Source organism: Suricata suricatta, chromosome 8 (assembly GCF_006229205.1).
Source record: "Suricata suricatta isolate VVHF042 chromosome 8, meerkat_22Aug2017_6uvM2_HiC, whole genome shotgun sequence".
Taxonomy (NCBI): domain Eukaryota; kingdom Metazoa; phylum Chordata; class Mammalia; order Carnivora; family Herpestidae; genus Suricata; species Suricata suricatta.
Window position 1 is genome coordinate 14,014,105 of NC_043707.1, and position 16,487 is coordinate 14,030,591.

General features: G+C 46.0%; 1 protein-coding gene and 1 long non-coding RNA gene across 2 annotated transcripts; one reads left to right on the top strand and one right to left on the bottom strand.

Annotated features, from left to right (window-relative positions):
* Positions 1-2,716: 2,716 nt before the first annotated feature.
* COQ7 (coenzyme Q7, hydroxylase) lies at positions 2,717-11,724 on the bottom strand. The gene is made up of 6 exons (XM_029947997.1): positions 11,576-11,724; positions 6,398-6,576; positions 5,177-5,291; positions 4,090-4,229; positions 3,374-3,442; positions 2,717-2,952 (listed from the first exon to the last, which is right to left on the bottom strand). The coding sequence occupies exons 1-6, from the start codon at positions 11,646-11,648 to the stop codon at positions 2,875-2,877; spliced, it is 654 nt and encodes a 217-aa protein (XP_029803857.1). The 5' UTR covers positions 11,649-11,724; the 3' UTR covers positions 2,717-2,874.
* A 180-nt stretch (positions 11,725-11,904) lies between these two features.
* On the top strand, positions 11,905-16,044 carry LOC115297947. The gene is made up of 2 exons (XR_003911535.1): positions 11,905-12,058; positions 15,794-16,044. It is a non-coding gene; the product is annotated as an uncharacterized LOC115297947 (long non-coding RNA).
* Positions 16,045-16,487: the final 443 nt, after the last annotated feature.

The following is a 16,487-nucleotide window of genomic DNA, read 5'->3' on the forward strand; positions in this document are numbered from 1 at the left end:
GTCCTAGTCTATGGTATAGATACGCTACGTTTGGCTTAGCTACTCATCAGCTGGTGGGCATCTGGATTGTTTCCACTTAGGCTATTCTGAATAATGCTGCTACACACATTCACATGTATGTATTTGTTTGAAGGTATGTTTTCATTTCTCTGGGGTGTATAAACCAGGAGAGGAGCCACCGTGTCACATGGGAACTGTGTACTTAACTGAGAAACTGCAGACGGGTTTCCGAGGGGCCGCACCGCTGCCCGGGTCCTCTGCAGCTCCTCTCCAGCCTTGCCAACACGATCGGGGCAGTGCCACTCTACACACGAGCCACACTAGCAGCTGAAGTGGCACCTCACTGTGGTCTTCCCTGTGACTTATGATTTTGCGCATCTTTTCAAAGGCTGGTGGCCTGTGTCGTCTTTGGAGACACATCTATTCAAATCCTTTGCCTATTTTTAACTGGGCTATTGGTCTTAATGTTGAGTTGGTGAAGAGTTCTCTATATAGTCTGAACACAGACCCCTGATCAGATCCGTGATTTGCAAACATACTTGCCTATTCTGTGGGTTGTGTCTTACCTTTTTAACAGCGTTCTTTGAAAGCACCAAAGTTTGTAATTTGATTAAGTCCAATCTATCTGTTTTTTTTCTTTTGTTGCTTATACTTTTGGTGTCCTATGCAGAAAGGTAACCTAATCAAAAGTCACACAGATTTACTCTTATGTCTTCTAAGAGTTTTAGAGTTTTAGCATTACCATTTAGATTTTTAATCCATTTGAATTAATTTTTGTACATGCTGTGAGGTAAGGGTCCAAACTCATTCGCATGTTTTTTTCTTGGTTTGTTTAATCACCAGCAAGAAGCATAGAGATTGGTCTTTCAAACATCTAAAAAAATTTTTTAAAGGGGTGCCTGGGTGGCTTAGTCAGTTTAGGGTCTGACTTCATCTCAGGTCATAATCCCACACAGTTCATGAGTTCAAGCCCCACATTGGGCTTTGCACTGATAGCTCAGAGCCCGTTTTGTTTTCTTTGTCTTCTTCTTTCTGCCCCTCCCCCACTTGCATTCTCTCTCAAAAATAAACATTAAAAAAATTTTTTTTAAAGAGAATGGCCTTTCATTTCTTGGTAGCATCTTTTTTTTTTTTTTCCTTCTGGCTGGAAGATTTGGAGTTTTATAGCAAACCATATTGAAGGGACCCAGAACCCCGGAGTCCAGCCTGGCTTGGTAGTATCTTTTCAATAAATCTGTACTGAATTTTGCCGAGAAGCTACAGAGTAGCCTTGAATTCTTGCATCACTAGTTACATGAAAATGACTTCTAACAAGGGAGAACTATTTCTCCGTTCAATCCCACTGAAGACTATTTAGTGATCACCTATTATGGGTCAGTGGTTAAAGATTCCTGCCCTACAGAGCTAACATTCTGGCAGGGAGAGACACACAGAAAACCGAGTAAGTACATGACGTAATGTGCCAGAAGGTGGTAAGTGTTAAGGGGGAAGAACTGAAGAGCCGAGCGAGTGTGATGCTGGGGTGCAGCATGCAGTGGGGCGGGGCTTACAATTCTGGAAAAGGTCTGGGAGGGCCTCCCTTAAAAAGCGACATCTAAGCAAAACTCTGAGAGCTGCTGAGCCGTTTGGCCGTGCGGATATCCAGGAAGGAGCACTCCCGGCCGGAAGGGGAGAGCCGTGCCCTCGGGCAGGATGGTGCCTGGCACTCTGAGACTCGGCCAGGCGGCCAGTGTGGCTAGAGCAGACTGAGGAAGGGCGAGGTGGCCTGAGGACCAGATCACGCAGGTTCTTAGAGACCATTCTGGGGACTTGGACTTTCATGCTGAGGGAAGCAGGATAAGCCTCTGGGGGGACTCCAAGCTGAGCAGTAACACGGTCTGGCTTCCGGTTCAAAGGATCCCCCCCGCTGCTGGGTTGAGAATGGACTGTGGGAGGGCAGGGGCGGGCAGGAACAAGAGTTAGGAGGCTTCTAAACTAACCCAGCTGAGATGAGGGGCTGGGCCCTGAGCGGCGGCAGCCGGGGCAGCAAAAAGGATTCGGCAGAGCCCGCAGGATGCCCTGGCTGACTGGAAGGGGGTGTGATGTGGGCAGCTGGCAAAGGTGACTCGGGACTTTGGCCTGAGGACCACAAGGCTGGAGCTGCTATTGGCCGTGCTAAGGAAGGCCACTGGGGCATCAGGACGCTGGGGCGGGGGGCGGGCCTTCAGCTCGGGCACCGGGAGCTGCAGATTCTCTCTGACTGCCAGACGGACGGGATGGGCAGGCAGCTGGACAGGTGAAAACGACAAAGCTGGGCTGAAACAGGAAGGTGAAGGAATCAGCCACAAGGCAGGATGAGACACAAGAAAAAGATGACAGACCGAACAGGGCCAAGAACCACAGCCTGGGACCCTGTGGCACCGAAAAATCCAGAGGAGAAGAACAGCTAAGGAGGCCGCTGGAAACAAGGGACAGACACAATGACAGTCTTCCATTTATGGACCTGACTGCCTTCCTTTGTCAGTCTTCAACACCCTCGTGTTTTAAATTACCTTTGGTTAGAAGTAAACTCAAACAATTTCTTTCCCTGTTCTTTTGTTCTTTTCTTTATGATTCATTCTTGATGTGTTACCAAAAAAATTAACTCTGCTCCACACAAGGACCGGCTTCGTTTGTAGTAACTGGAACAAACCTGGGGAACAGTCAGCTTTCTGGCATAAGGCGGCACAGGGAAAAAAAGTCAACACTAGAGAGTTTTATTAACGAATAAAAAAAAAGAACCTCTTGCAGCTTATTAACAAAATTCATCTAGTGATAATTGCACATTTCCTTGCCTGCCAATGCCCCTTGTTTAATCACTACCCTCCTTCACAGACAGGGAGAAGTGGACGTACTTTAAAATCTTTCTGATAAATATATTGCCACGCTGCATCCGGCCTGGATAACGCTCTTCAAGACCGCGTACGCTGGAGCCTGTTGAAAACGACAATGAGCAAACAAAAGTAACGCGTTCTGTGTTCACTTGGAGCACTCAGGTACAGCCCCTGGTGGGGCTGCGGCTCTCTGGACCACACGTGAGATCTAAACATTGCTTTTAATTCAAAAGGTTGGGACGCTGCTGCTATTGCCAGAAAATCTGAATCCTCTGGCTTCTCACTGGGAAGGGGAAAGAAGCTGCTGGGTGGAAATGATGAGAAAGGACGCGAGGAATAAGATTCCCCGTTGGGAGCAATGCATTTGCCTGCTTTTTTAAAATCAAAGCAGTGTATTGGTTTGCTTTTTTTGGTGGCCACTATGAAATCTATTTTTCTGGAAACCAGAATTTTCCCACCCCTCAGTCTTCCAGGTGAAGTGCCCGGAGCAGCACAAGCCAATAGTCAGGCAGGGCCCCTACCAGCTGTGCATCATGTTCAAGGCCGATGTCGTGGTGCTCCAGCTCTTCATCCCGAAATTTCCTTATCACCTGGTTCGATACAAAGAAATCAAGGCAAGTCAGCATCCAACTGTCCTGATGTCCTGTCTTCTTCTAGAAGCTAAAGCGTCATTCGACCATCTAAGACACGGGTATGCACAATTTTCCTAAAAAGGCCAGAAAGTCAGTACTTCAAGCTCCGCAGGCTGTGCGGGCCTCTCCACAACTCCGGGACTCTGCCAGTGTTTGGGGGACAGCAGCCAGGAGCACGTAAACGAATGGGCGTGGCTGCGCTGCAACAAAACTTAATTTACAGAAAGAGGTGGTCGGCCCCACGCCAGGGTTTACCAACCTCCAATTTAGACTTGAAAAAAAAATTTAAACATTTCCCTTACTTGTTGTAGAAAATTCCCTGAAGATCTCTATTGGTCATGTATTTAAGCTCAGAATCTGTCAATGACCCGGAAGTGGAGAGACTACAGGGGTGGGCTCAGGAGACACGGCTTCCAGGCCAGCTCGGCCTGAGCCTGTGACCCCGGGCACACGGCACAGCCTCCTGGGCCTCTCGCCTGTACAACGAGGTGCTCGCTGAGGCTTCTGAGGCCCTGTCATTCCCCAACTTTCTGTCTTCCTTCTCACCAAGTTGCTCACCTGCCCTTCCCCCCTTCTCGGCCCCTTTCCAGAGTATCCTCAAATACCTGAAGAAGCTCCTCATATTTGTCGGGATCCTCCTCCATCAGCGTCCGGATCTGGTTGTTATAGTGAAGCGCTATAGACTCTTCCACGGCCACAGTGCAGGCCATCGCTCCCTCCTTCCCCAGCAGGGCGGTCCCCGCACCTGGAATGGTCAAAGCCAGAGCAGGAAAGGATGGGGCCGAGGCCACACTGGTGAGGGGCCCCATGTCAGGTCTGGGCTCATCACCCGCGGCACTGCAGGCTCTGGGGCTGGGGGCTCCTTGTTGTGGGGGGCGGTCCTGTGTGCGAGAGACTATTCTAACAGCCTCCGTGGCCTCTACCCACTAGATGCCAATAGCATCCCTGGTCGTGACGACCAAAAATGTCTCTAGACACTGCCAAGCATCCTTAGGAGCAACGTGCCCCCAGTGAAAACCGGTTTTAGAAGGTACTGTCAAATCCTGAATCACAGAGTAAGAATGTGATTCTCTTTTCAGTGTCCTTTTTAACCCTCTGACTATGGTGAGAAGAAAGTCTTCGTTTGGGGTATGTCTTTGATTCTTTTCTAACATTGACTCTTCTCCCTTTTTAAGAGTGAGCAGGGGCGCCTGGGTGGCTCAGTCAGTTAAGCGTCCCACTTCGGCTCAGGTCATGATCTCACGGTCCGTGGGTTCGAGCCCCGTGTCGGGCTCTGTGCTGACAGCTAGCTCAGAGCTTGGAGCCTGCTTCAGATTCTGTGTCTCTTTCTCTCTCTCCCCCTCCCCTGCTCGCGCTGTCTCTCAAAAATAAATAAAAAACATTAAAAAAAAGTGAGCAGATCTCAGGCTTAGAACTTTCTTCAGGGACCATCACTGGCTATAACTGAATTGCTCTAGCATTTTATTCCTGCTCTGTTGTGTTTGTTTTTACTGTACCTTCTACTTATAAAACCACTGATTTAAATCCAAGAATATTTAAGTAAATGTAAACCAAATAAAAGTCATTTTAACTTTAAAAACGACAAGTAAATTAAAAGGCTGTAAGAAGACACAGAGAGAGCTGCGGATTCGGTACTTAACGATGGCACCGTCCCAGATCCCTAGGCTTGCATGGGTTCTCCTGGACACGTACCCAGCGCGAATCCCACCACGTTCCAGAAGGGCATCAGGATGGTGGGCCGCACCCTAAAGGCAACCATCAACTCGTTGAACTTCTTCAAGTGGTCCTTTTCTTGATCCCACATTTTCTGCAGGGAACATAAAAACAAACGCGAGCATTACTCGGAGCCCGTCCCGTGGGAGACGGGGAACACAACGAAGTGGAGCGAAGGCTGAGGACCGCCCCTTCTCCCCCGCTCCACCCCGGGGACCGCCCGAGGAGAAAGCGAACGGGGAAGAGCGTGCCGACAAGCCAGGAGAAGAGCCCGTCAGGCCTGTGGGGCCGTGAGCCGTGGCTCTGGCAGACGTTCTCAGACCCCCACGTGGACCAGGACAAGGGCACACTCCTGAGAGAAGGGGTGCTCCGCCCTCTGCACAGTTAGGAGGGCAGCGTGTCACCCATCGTGTAACTTCCTCCTGGACTGCCGGGACAGAAGCATCATTACGTCACGGGAATCAGTGGGAATGACAGAAGAGCTGACACTTGGCCGGCACGTCCTGAGTGCCAGGCCTTATCAAACCAACTATGAAGGCAACTGATCGATTCTGCATTATCATTATCCCCATTACCCAGATAGATAAAGTGAAGCACAGAGAGGTTAAGTAACTTGCCCAAGGGCTCAGAGCAGGCAATTTAACTTGTGCCGAGGGCCTGTTACATGCCAGACCTGGTCATCACTGCTCAATGCCAGCTCATTTGTTCCTCACCAAAACCCAGTGAGGTAGGTGTTGGCAGCTCATTTTGCAGACAGGGAGACCCACAGAGGGCATGTAACTTCCCCAGGGTCACACAGGTAGGAGGGGGCGGAAAGCTGGACTGTGAACACAGGTCTCTGTGACTACGGAGCCCAGGCCCCTCCCTCTGCCTCTCAGTGTAAAACATAAAATATCCGCACTGGGGACGGGATCCCAGCCTCTCAGCGACCGATGCCTTCACATCAAACCTCTTTTACTGCCCACCCCACAGAGAGACTTAATACTTCAGATATACCACCTGTTGATGTACTACACGTCTCTATACATAAAAAGAATAATATACTTTTCCCTCCCCTTGCCCCACCCTAGTAGCCAGTTTTTGCTCTCTTGGGGACGGTACCTCCCTTGACAGTGCACGATCCAATGTGACTCCTGTCGTGAAGGCCTTTGGATGCCCACGCTGGCCAGGGAGCCAGGTGGGAGCGATGAGGACACCCACCTGAATGACCGGCCCGACGCTGGTCCGGCCCAGGACCGCCATCTGCCCCGCATAGATCCGGTTTGCTCCGTATTCACCTGCGTGATCCACCCGGATTATTCGATCCACAGCTGCCCGATTGATACTGTCCAAGGTCATTCCTGAACTGGACAGTCTGACACCGCTGCGGCTCCCGTAAGCTGCAATGCAAAGGTTTGTTCTCCATTACTCTTGGCTAAAACAGAGGTTTTGTTTTACAGACAGAAGAAAGGGGTGCCTTAGAACAAAGGTCACGGATGAGTTCCCCGTGGGAAGGAGATGCCCACAAGTGTATTCTGTTAAACCTGCGGAGTTTTGTTTCTTTTTAAAGTAGGCTCCAAGCCCAACATGGGGCTTGAACTCGTGACCTAAGATCAAGAGTTGCATATGCTCTACTGACTGAGCCAGCCAGCCCCGACCGCCCTTTTTAAAGTGAATTAGTTACCAACACTTAAAACATAGAGTTTACCTACAGATCTGATTTGTCTGGCTTCATGTTAAACATATAAAGACCTGGAAATACCGAGCCTATCTTTTGAGCAGGCAGTGAGAAAGGCAGTGACTTCTGATGAGCAGTGTTCTCCAGTTCATGTCCCCTCAAGCCGCCTTCGTTCCCAACCCTGGCTGCCAGAAACCTCCCAGGGAGCTCTCAAAACCATGGATGTTTCTCCCCAGTCAATCTCAGGGCGGTGGGGGCGGGGGGGGGAGGGGAGGGGCATCATATTTTTAAAAAGTTCTGTGCACCAATCTTTTCTGCAGCCAAGGTTGAGACCCATAGATTTAAGTTCTCTCAAAACACTCATGGGCATTGGATTTTGAGAACGGAGCCTTACAGCTTGAATTTCATCTACTTATACCACGTCAAGTCAACTGAACTCCTGTCTTCGAAATGCAAATGCTTCCAGCTGGATTAAACTTTGTCTTTTAAAAAATCTCCTAAGAGGAGCGCCTGGGTGGCTCAGTCGGTTAAGCATCTGACTCTCGGTTTCGGCTCAGGTCATGATCTCATGGTTCCTGGGATCTCACGCATTGTTGACAGCATGGAGCCTGTTTGGGATTCTTTCTCTCCCTCTCTGCCCCTCCCCCACTCACTCACTCTCTCTCTCTTTCTCTCTCTCTCTCACACACACACACACACACACACACACACACTCTTCTCTCTCTCTCTCCCTCTCTCAAAATAAATAAAATAAACTTTAAAAAAAAAAAAACTCCTAATAGTTAGCACCTTCATTATATTCTCTGAGCCTTGCATTAAGACATCCCCTAGGGTCGCCTGGGTGGCTCAGTAGGTTAAGCCTCCGACTTCAGCTCAGGTCACGATCTCACAGTTTGTGAGTTCGAGCCCCTCATCAGGCTCTGTGCTGACAGCTCAGAGCCTGGACACTACTTTGGATTCTGAGCCTCCCTCTCTTTCTCTGCCCTTCCCCCACTTGCAGACTGTCTCACCCCCTCTCTCTCCCTCTCAAAAATAAAATAAACGTTAAAAAATAAATTATTAAAAAAAAAGACATCCCCTAAGTTTTTCCCCTAACAGTTTTCCAATGTGTTCCATGTATAAGGTGTTATCAGCTCTTTTTATAGATATTAAAACAAAGACCCCACTGAGGCCAGTTGTCACGTGAACTCTGATTTTAACTGGTATCATCTTGAGATGTGTTTCCAGGCTCTTATGCATGACTACCAGGTCTTTAATACATATTTCTATTCATTTAAGCTAACTTCAACACTCTGAAATGGGTGAAAAACTTCACTTTGAATACCTCTGTGTTTTTTTTAATTTTTGTTTTTTAAGGCTTGAGTGCTTTGGACACAGATGATGAGTTAGGCCTGCTGAAATCTGGATGATTCTGTGAACTTTTTGAGCAGATGTGGTTTTAAATGCCTCACTAAATAAAGGATAAAGAAGATGGGGGTCTGAGGCATGGTGACCCAGCTCTGATCCACTCTTCTGCGTGACCTGCTCCATCTCACTGAGCCTATTTGACTCAAGAAACTGGAAGGAGCCCAGGAACTGGACACCAAAAACTGGATGCAGTCCAAGTTCTGCTCAGTGCAATGTACCTCTTGGATCTGTGCCATCAGACAAAGGGAAACTGTGGTCCAGTTTTTATAATTTTTTATTATGTTATTATTATGTTAGGTTTATTTATTTTGAAAGAGAGAGACCGAGAGAAGGGGCAGAGAGAGAATCCCAAGCATACTCTGCACTGACAGTGCAGAGCCCAATGCAGGGCTCGAACTTAGGAACCATGAGATCATGACTTGAACTGAAATCAAGAGTCAGACACTTAACCAACTGAACCACCCAGGTGCCCCCATGACCAAGTTCTTGTATGGAGAACAATTTGACACATTTGACAAAGTCAGGGTAGCCCGTCCAAAGTTTCACCTCCAAGTCCAAGGACTGGTGCTCCCATTAAGCTGACCTCCTTGAAGAAAGATGACTCCTAGGAACTGGAACTGTAAACAATGAGCTGGGCCTCTTTCTCAAGATAACCTTGTTTGCTTCTTCTTTCATTTGTTACTCCCATCCAAAAACATGTGAATAGGAAAGAACTTTAAGACAGCCCAGGACTCATTTTTAAAAAACCATTTCAGGAGAAATAGCAAGGGGCTGAGTCCACTGGATGAATGCAAACACACAGCTACTTCTGATGGGCAGGGTTATATTTGTATTAAAAACATATTATGCAGTTCCCTAGCACTGTACTTTTCTGGATTTAGGCACCTAATAAATGATTTTTTGTGGGGAGTGTGAAGCACTGGGTTGTAATGTTTGCCATTTTTATCTTTTAACAATCTCTGCAAAGTGCCTTCAAAAAGTATGGGATGAACCACAGAGAGGGCACAGAGCTAGAGCCAGAAAATGTGTCCTGGCTTTTTTTTTTTTTTAATCTATTTATTTATTTTAAGGGAGAGTGATCAAGGAGGGGAGGGACACAGAGAGAATCCCAAGCAGGCTCCGCACCAGCAGAGCTGAGCCTAACAGGGCGGTTCGAATCCATGAACTGTGTGAGATCATGACCTGAGCTGAAACCAGGAGTTGGATGCTTAATCAACTGAGCCGCCAAAGCACTCCCTATGTGTTCTGTCTCTAACACTAACCTTGGACAAATGAGAACTGCCATTTCTTACATACAAAATTGGCAATAATCAGGTTATTTCCTTTTTAAGGAAACTTACAATAGTAACACCTCTCACTGCGTTATCATAAAGATAAAATGAGACACAGGAAGCAAAGTAACTTTATAAATCAGAAAGAATGACTCTTATTTGTTATGCTCATTGGCTCAACAAAAGAGCTTTAAAAGTCATGTTTAAAAATCCTCTGAGTTTTACCTGCAGTGCCACACACTTTAAAAATGGAAAAAATTAAGCTGAGGCCCTGTGCTAGAAGCTCTCAAATGTATCGTTTTAAATTAGTGCTTTCCCACGGTGTGAAAAACCTCACAATGATGGTACCTAGGAGATTTTAAGTAGTACACGGAAAACCTTAAGTGGCTTATGAACATGCATTTAATAATACCCACATAGTTAAGAGTTACTCTCTTTTAAATTCTCTCGCAATCCTTTTGTTTGATTTCATCAAGGAGAGTTGTCTCGGTTTATAAATACCTTCCTAATACTTGTTAATCTCCGTTTCTTTTTTATCAGAAAGGCACCTGGGTGGCTCAGCTGGTTAAGCCTCCGACTTTGGCTCAGGTCATGATCTCACATTCATGAGTTCGAGCCATGCGTTGGGCTCTATGCTGACAGCTCAGAGCCTGGAGCCTGCTTCCGATTCTGTGTCTCCCTCTCTCTCTGCCCCTCCCTGCTCATGATCTGTCTATGTCTCAAAAATAAATAAAACATTAAAAAATAAAAAATAAATTTAAAAAAAGAAAGTTTGGGTTCAAGACTTAATAGACAATAGTATCTGATACAATGTACTTTTTGTTTTCAACCCATTCATTTTTTGATTACTCCATCTGGGGCAGGCAATAGTTGGTTTTCCGTTTTTATCATAAGGACTTAGCTTCGGTGCAATTATTTAATTTAAAAATGGGGGGCGCCTGGGTGGCTAGGTCGGTTAAGCTTCCGACTTCGGTTCAAGTCATTATCTCACAGTCCGTGGGTCCGAGCCCCGCGTTGGCTCCGTGCTGACAGCTCAGAGCCTGCAGCCTGCTTCAGATTCTGTCTCCCTCTCTCCCTGCCCCTCCCCTGCTTGCTCTCGGCCTCTCTCTCTCTCCAAATAAAGACATTTTAAAAAATAAAAATAAAAATGGAACACGCTGGGGCGCCTGGGTGGCTCAGTCAGTTGAGCATCCTGACTTTGGCTCAGGTCATGATCTCCTGGGTTGGTGAGTTGGAGCCCCACCACATCCGGCTCACTGCTCTCAGCTCAGAGCCCGCTTTCGATCCTCTATCCCCCTCTCTGCCCCTCCCCACTTGTGCTCTTCTTCTCCGTCCGCCACCAATAAAAATAAATATTTTTAAAAGATGGGACATGGTTATAGAAAAAAAATTTAGTAATCAAAAGTGCAGTGGTATTCCTAAAGGGTAAAAATCTTCAGGTGGTACACGAACGACTTAACTTTCAGAAAACGACCTCACAACAATTTTCGGAGGCAGCTCTGATGAAAAGAGGGTAGGAGAAGGGCCCAGGATCCTAACCCGTCTCCCTAGACATACAAGTCCTTAGGTCTAGCTAAAATACAGACAATGTGACCCTGTAAGTCATGGGTGGGGCCTGCGTTTCTAACAAGCCGACGGTGCAGGTCACCTGACTACTTTGCCTAGCAGGGTTCCTAATGAAGGCCGAGAAAGACGCCCTTAGTGCACTGAACTTCCAAGGTCTCCACCAGTCCTTAGCCTGGAATGCTGACGACACCGGAAGTGACGTCACGTCCAGGTGTACAATTATGCCAGCCAACCGCGAGCTGACGCTCGAAAGCGTCCCAGCCCAGAGCCACGCCCCTCCCTCCCGCACTGCCCCCGCGCACTACAGACTCCGCCCCGCCTATCTGCGCTCCGAGTTTCCCATCTCGCAGTCGCGCTCCGTCGCAGCCATATGACGTCTACGACGCCTGCCCCCGTGACCTCTTCGGCCCAAGCCACAAGCGAAAATTCCCTGGCTCGAGGGCTCAGTGCGCGTAGGTGGCCGCGCTGGCTCTTTACCTGGGAGAGGTCGCATGGCGGCCGTACGCAGCCGCCACAGGGAGCGAACCGCCGTCGCCCCGGCGCAGCTCATTGCTGTGACAAGGTAACCGCTGCCCTGAGCGAAGCGGGCCAAACGTGCGCTCGGCGCGTACTGATGACGCACAGCAGTCGTAAGGCAGAGACTGCCCGCCCTTGCACCGGTGGGAACGCCCCTAAGCCCCTGCTTCCATGCGATTGGTTGGAAAGGGCAAAGGGAAAGACGGTATTGGATATGGCCACCATCAATCACACGGGAGATGGACGTCTGTAAAGGAGATTTGGGTTGCTAGGGAGACGAAGATGCTAAATTGCCTTTCCCAAGATCTGCCTGGGTAAATTCCTGGGAAAGACAACCATCAGGGAACTCTTTATTGTCACAGCCATTGTATTTTTTACTTCACCTGCGTGGAAGGAGAGTTTTCGCTATGTGTATCCTATATCCACTTGTAGAAGTTGCATTAGGTAATGGTTGACTTAAATTCTTAGTTTTAGGTTTTGTGTAGAGAACATGGCTTTTGTTTTGATGTTTCCACTTTACTGTTGATAGGCATCTCTATTGATGCAAACTGTTTTGAGGGGTATGGGGGTGGGGGAAGAGGAGATTTAGCAACGCATACCATGCTTTGAAAAGTGAATACCCAGTGTGTGTGTGCCGGCTCATCAATTCTGACAAATGTACCACTCTGGTGGGGGGATGTTGAGAATGGGGGGGCTATGCTTGGGAGGGGCAAAAGGTCATCTCTACCTTAGTCTCAATTTTGCTGTGATCCTAAAATTACTTAAAAATTTTTTATGAAAAAAATGTGGAATATTTTAAAAGTAACATATCCACTGACTACTTAAAGAGGATCTAACATATCCACTGACTACTTAAAGGGGATCTAACCAACAGAAATAATTTTTCAAATGTGTAGGATGGAGATATACATACATATATATATATACACATATATATAAACATACATATAAGCAAAAAAATCAAAGATACATATCTGGAAGGAGATATAACAAAACATTTAATTTTAGTAACATAAGAGAGTTGGGTTGTTGAGAAAAAGGCTTTCACTTTCTACTTTACCCCTTGGATTATATATATCTTTTTTCCAAGTTATTATAAAATATTGAATATACATTGCCATCTTAAAATAATTGAAATTGCTAGTTGATTTCAAACTATTCTAACACAGTACAATAATTATAAATTACGGTGAACTATTCTATAGCTTAAAATTTTTTTTTAATGTTTATTTCTGAGAGAGAGAGAGAGAGGAGAGAGAGAGAGAGAGAGAGACAGAGCATGAGCAGGGGAGGAGGAGAGAGACAGGGAGACACAGAATCTGAAGCAGGTTCCAGGCTCTGAGCTGTCATTAGGCGAGGCTCGAACTCATGAACTCAAGAACATGACTTGAGCTGAAGCCAGATGCCCAACCAACTGAGCCATCCAGGTGCCCCTTCTATAGTTTTTTAAACCCAAACACTTAGTATAAGTGAGGATGATATGACATTCTCATGTAAAGCCACTGAGAGTGTAAACCTGTTTCTCAAAAGCCCTAAAACATTCTTGCTAAAGCTTCAGCGTAATCTCATGTAATCCCACATTGACAAAAATTTGTGGATGTCCAAGTTATTGTCAGGAAAATGTGAAAACAAAATGTTAAGCAGCAAAGGAATGTTAAAAATTATGACCCATCTGTACAATGTTATATTATGTAGCCCATTGAAATTTTATAAAAATCTTTTGATAACATGAAATAACACGGTAAATGAAGAGAATATCAACATTTTTTTTCTTTCTTTTCATCCCATCCTCTCTCCCTCTGTGTTCTCCCATCCAATTACTAACCAGGCCCGACCCTGCTTAGCTTGCGAGGTCAGACGAGATCGGGCGTGTTCAGTGTGGTATGGCCGTGCTTTCTATCTTAAAAGAAATGTGGCAAGATTAGCAGGCAGTGTCCATAAATGGTACTGATAGGTGATTTGTTTTCTCTGGAGCTTTCAGTGCTCTCTATATTTTCTATAACAAACAAATATTTTTATAATGATAAAACAAAATTTCGAAAAGAAAAAGCATATTAGTCACTAACTCCATTCTCAAAAATAAAAGTAAATACTATTTTCCATTTTAAAGGGAATTTTATCACAGAAAGTTGAAGACACGAAGCAAGTAGCAAAGCCATCCCAGGTCCCAAGCACCCCATGCACTGGAAAGAAAATACAGAAAATGGCATTTACTAATAAAGCCATACCCTATTATAAAGAAGATACATTCAGAAATCGTGTCTTTCCAGGGATCACACCTTGCACTCCACTCTGGCAAAATTAATTCCCTTCTTCATCATCACTTACCCCTGGGTAGCGGCAATCAGAGATTGCCGACTTAAGAATTAGTACAAACTAAAAACTTGCCTAACTGGATTCTTCTTTGTTGTGATGCAAGTATGTTGTGACTGCAAGAACACTAAGGCTGCCTTGATAAAGAACCAGAAGGCATTCTGGGAAACCCTCCGATGCACTGCTGCTGGGAATGCAAACTGGTGCGGCCACCCTGGAAAAGTGTGGGGGTTCCTCAGAAAGTTAAAAAATGGATTGCCCTACGACCCAGCAATTGTCTTACTAATATTTACCCAAAGGCTATAAAAAACACTGATTTGAAGGGGCACATGCACCCCAATGTTTATAGCAGCATAATCAACAGTAGCCAAATTATCGGGGCGCCTGGGTGGCTCAGTTGGTTGAGCATCTGACTTCAGCTCAGGTCATGATCTCACAGTCTGTGGGTTCGAGCCCCGCGCCACACTCTGTGCTGATAGCTTGAGCCTGGAGCTTGCTACCGATTCTGTGTCTCCCTGTCTCTCTGCCCCTCTCCTGATTGCTCTCTCTCTCAAAATAAAGACATTAAAAAAATTTTTTTTAAAGTAGCCAAATTATGAAAAGTGCCCAAATGACCATCAACTGACGAATGGATCAAGAAGATGTAGTATGTTGGGGCACCTGGGTGGCTCAGTTGGTTAAGCGTCCAACTTCAGCTCAGGTGATGATCTCACGGTTCGTGAGTTCAAGCCCCACATTGGGCTCTGTGCTGACAGCTCAGAGCCTGGAGCCTGCTTTGGTTTCTGTGTCTCCCTCTCTCTCTGTCCCTCCCCTGTTCATGCTCTTTCTCAAAAGTAAACCTTAAAAAAATTTTTTAAGGATGTGTATGTGTATATATGTTTATGTGAATATATGTATAATAGATATTATATATAATGGACATATATATAATGAGATATTACTCAGCCATCCAAAAGAATGAAATCTTGCCATTTGCACAATGTGGATGGCACTAGAGTGTATTATGCTAACCAAAATAAGTCATTCAGAGAAAGACAAATACCATATGATTTCACTCCTGTGTGGAATTTAACAAAACGGATGAACATGGGGAGGGGGGAAAGAGAGAGAAGCAAACCATAAGAGTTCTTAACCATAGAGAACAAACTGAGGGTTGCTAGAGTGGCGGTGTGGAGGGGGGGTGGGCTAACTGGGTGATGGGCATGAAGGAGGGCACTTGCTGTATTGAGCACTGGGTATTATAAGTGATGAATCACTGAATTCTCTTGAAACTAGTATTATGCTATATGTTAACTAGAATTTAAATAACATTTGAAATAAAATAAAATCCAAGAATAAAAAATAATTTAAAAAAAACTGTACCTCCTATTGCTTTAAATTTTATTCCTTTGATTTAAAAATTTATGAATTTTAGGTGCACCTGGGTGGCTCAGTCAGTTAAGCTCAGACCAGTTCAGCTCAGTCATGATCTCACGGTTTGTGAGTTCGAGCCCCACATCAGGCTCTGTGCTGACAGCTCAGAGCCTGGAGCCTGCTTCGGATTCTGTGTCTCCCTCTCTCTCTCTGCCTCTCCCCTGCTTGTGCTCTGTCTCTCAAAAATAAATAAATGTTAAATTTTTTTTTTAATTTATGAATTTTAAGTTCCAATAAAGCCCTGTTTTGTAGGCAAAAACAAACAAAACCCAAGAACCTTCTGTAGGAGAATGGGAACAGGGAAATAGAGTCAATGGAGACATGCTTGGCGGGACTTTTAAAATCCCAACTCCCCGTGTGTGTTACAGGAGAGGGAGTGGGCGGCAGTGCTGGTGCGTTGAAAATAAAGTATCTAGCAAGGAGCTAGTCCTTTTTTTTTTGTTTCGTTTTTAGTTTTCTGGAGCACAGTTTATTAAGAAGCTCTTACTTACAGAAGTATACACCGGTACAATGGAATGCTATGTCGCGATTAAAAACAACGAAGTGGGTCCTTATATGGAAAGATCTTCAAGATGTTACTAAGGAGGAAAAAGGCAGAGGGTCAGAAATATACATTTTTCATGCATTCAGCCACACATGTATATCTGTTTGAGTATGTCTTATAATTTTCTGGGAGAAGAAAATAAACATCATTAGCTCTGGTTCCCTCTGTGAGATCGAAGATGGGGAGGGGAGTGCTTGAAATAATTCTGTGTCTTTTCCGTGCAAAACACACACGTACCCCTCCTCCCCGGCTTCAGCAGAGCCAAGGAGTCAAACACTTCTGATCCACACCCTTCTGTCATGTGGGGTGCCTGGGGGGCTCTGTCGGGTGGCTTGTTCCAACTCTTGACTTCAGCTCAGGTCATGACCTTACAGGCGGTGGAACTGAGCGAGCCCCATGGTGGGCTCCGAGCTGAGCAAGGAGCCTGATTGGGATTCTCTGTCTGTCCCTCCCCTGCGGGCGTGCATGCTCTCTCTCTCAAGAGAGAGAGAGAGAGAGAGACTTAATGTGATTCTAGGAAAATGCAAAGAACAACCTTACAAACTATTAATTTTCCATGATCACTTGATTGCTGACAAGAAACCTCCATGAATTCAAAAACAC

Bases quoted from the DNA above. Each gene is read 5' to 3' on its own strand.
- COQ7 (XM_029947997.1), bottom strand. From the start codon at position 11,648: ATGAGCTGCGCCGGGGCGACGGCGGTTCGCTCCCTGTGGCGGCTGCGT. The intron at 5,292-6,397 runs GTGGGTGTCCTC...TGTTCCCTGCAG, and splicing joins GCGTCGGGCCGGTCATTCAG to AAAATGTGGGATCAAGAAAA. The intron at 4,230-5,176 runs GTACGTGTCCAG...TGACCATTCCAG, and splicing joins CGTGGTGGGATTCGCGCTGG to GTGCGGGGACCGCCCTGCTG.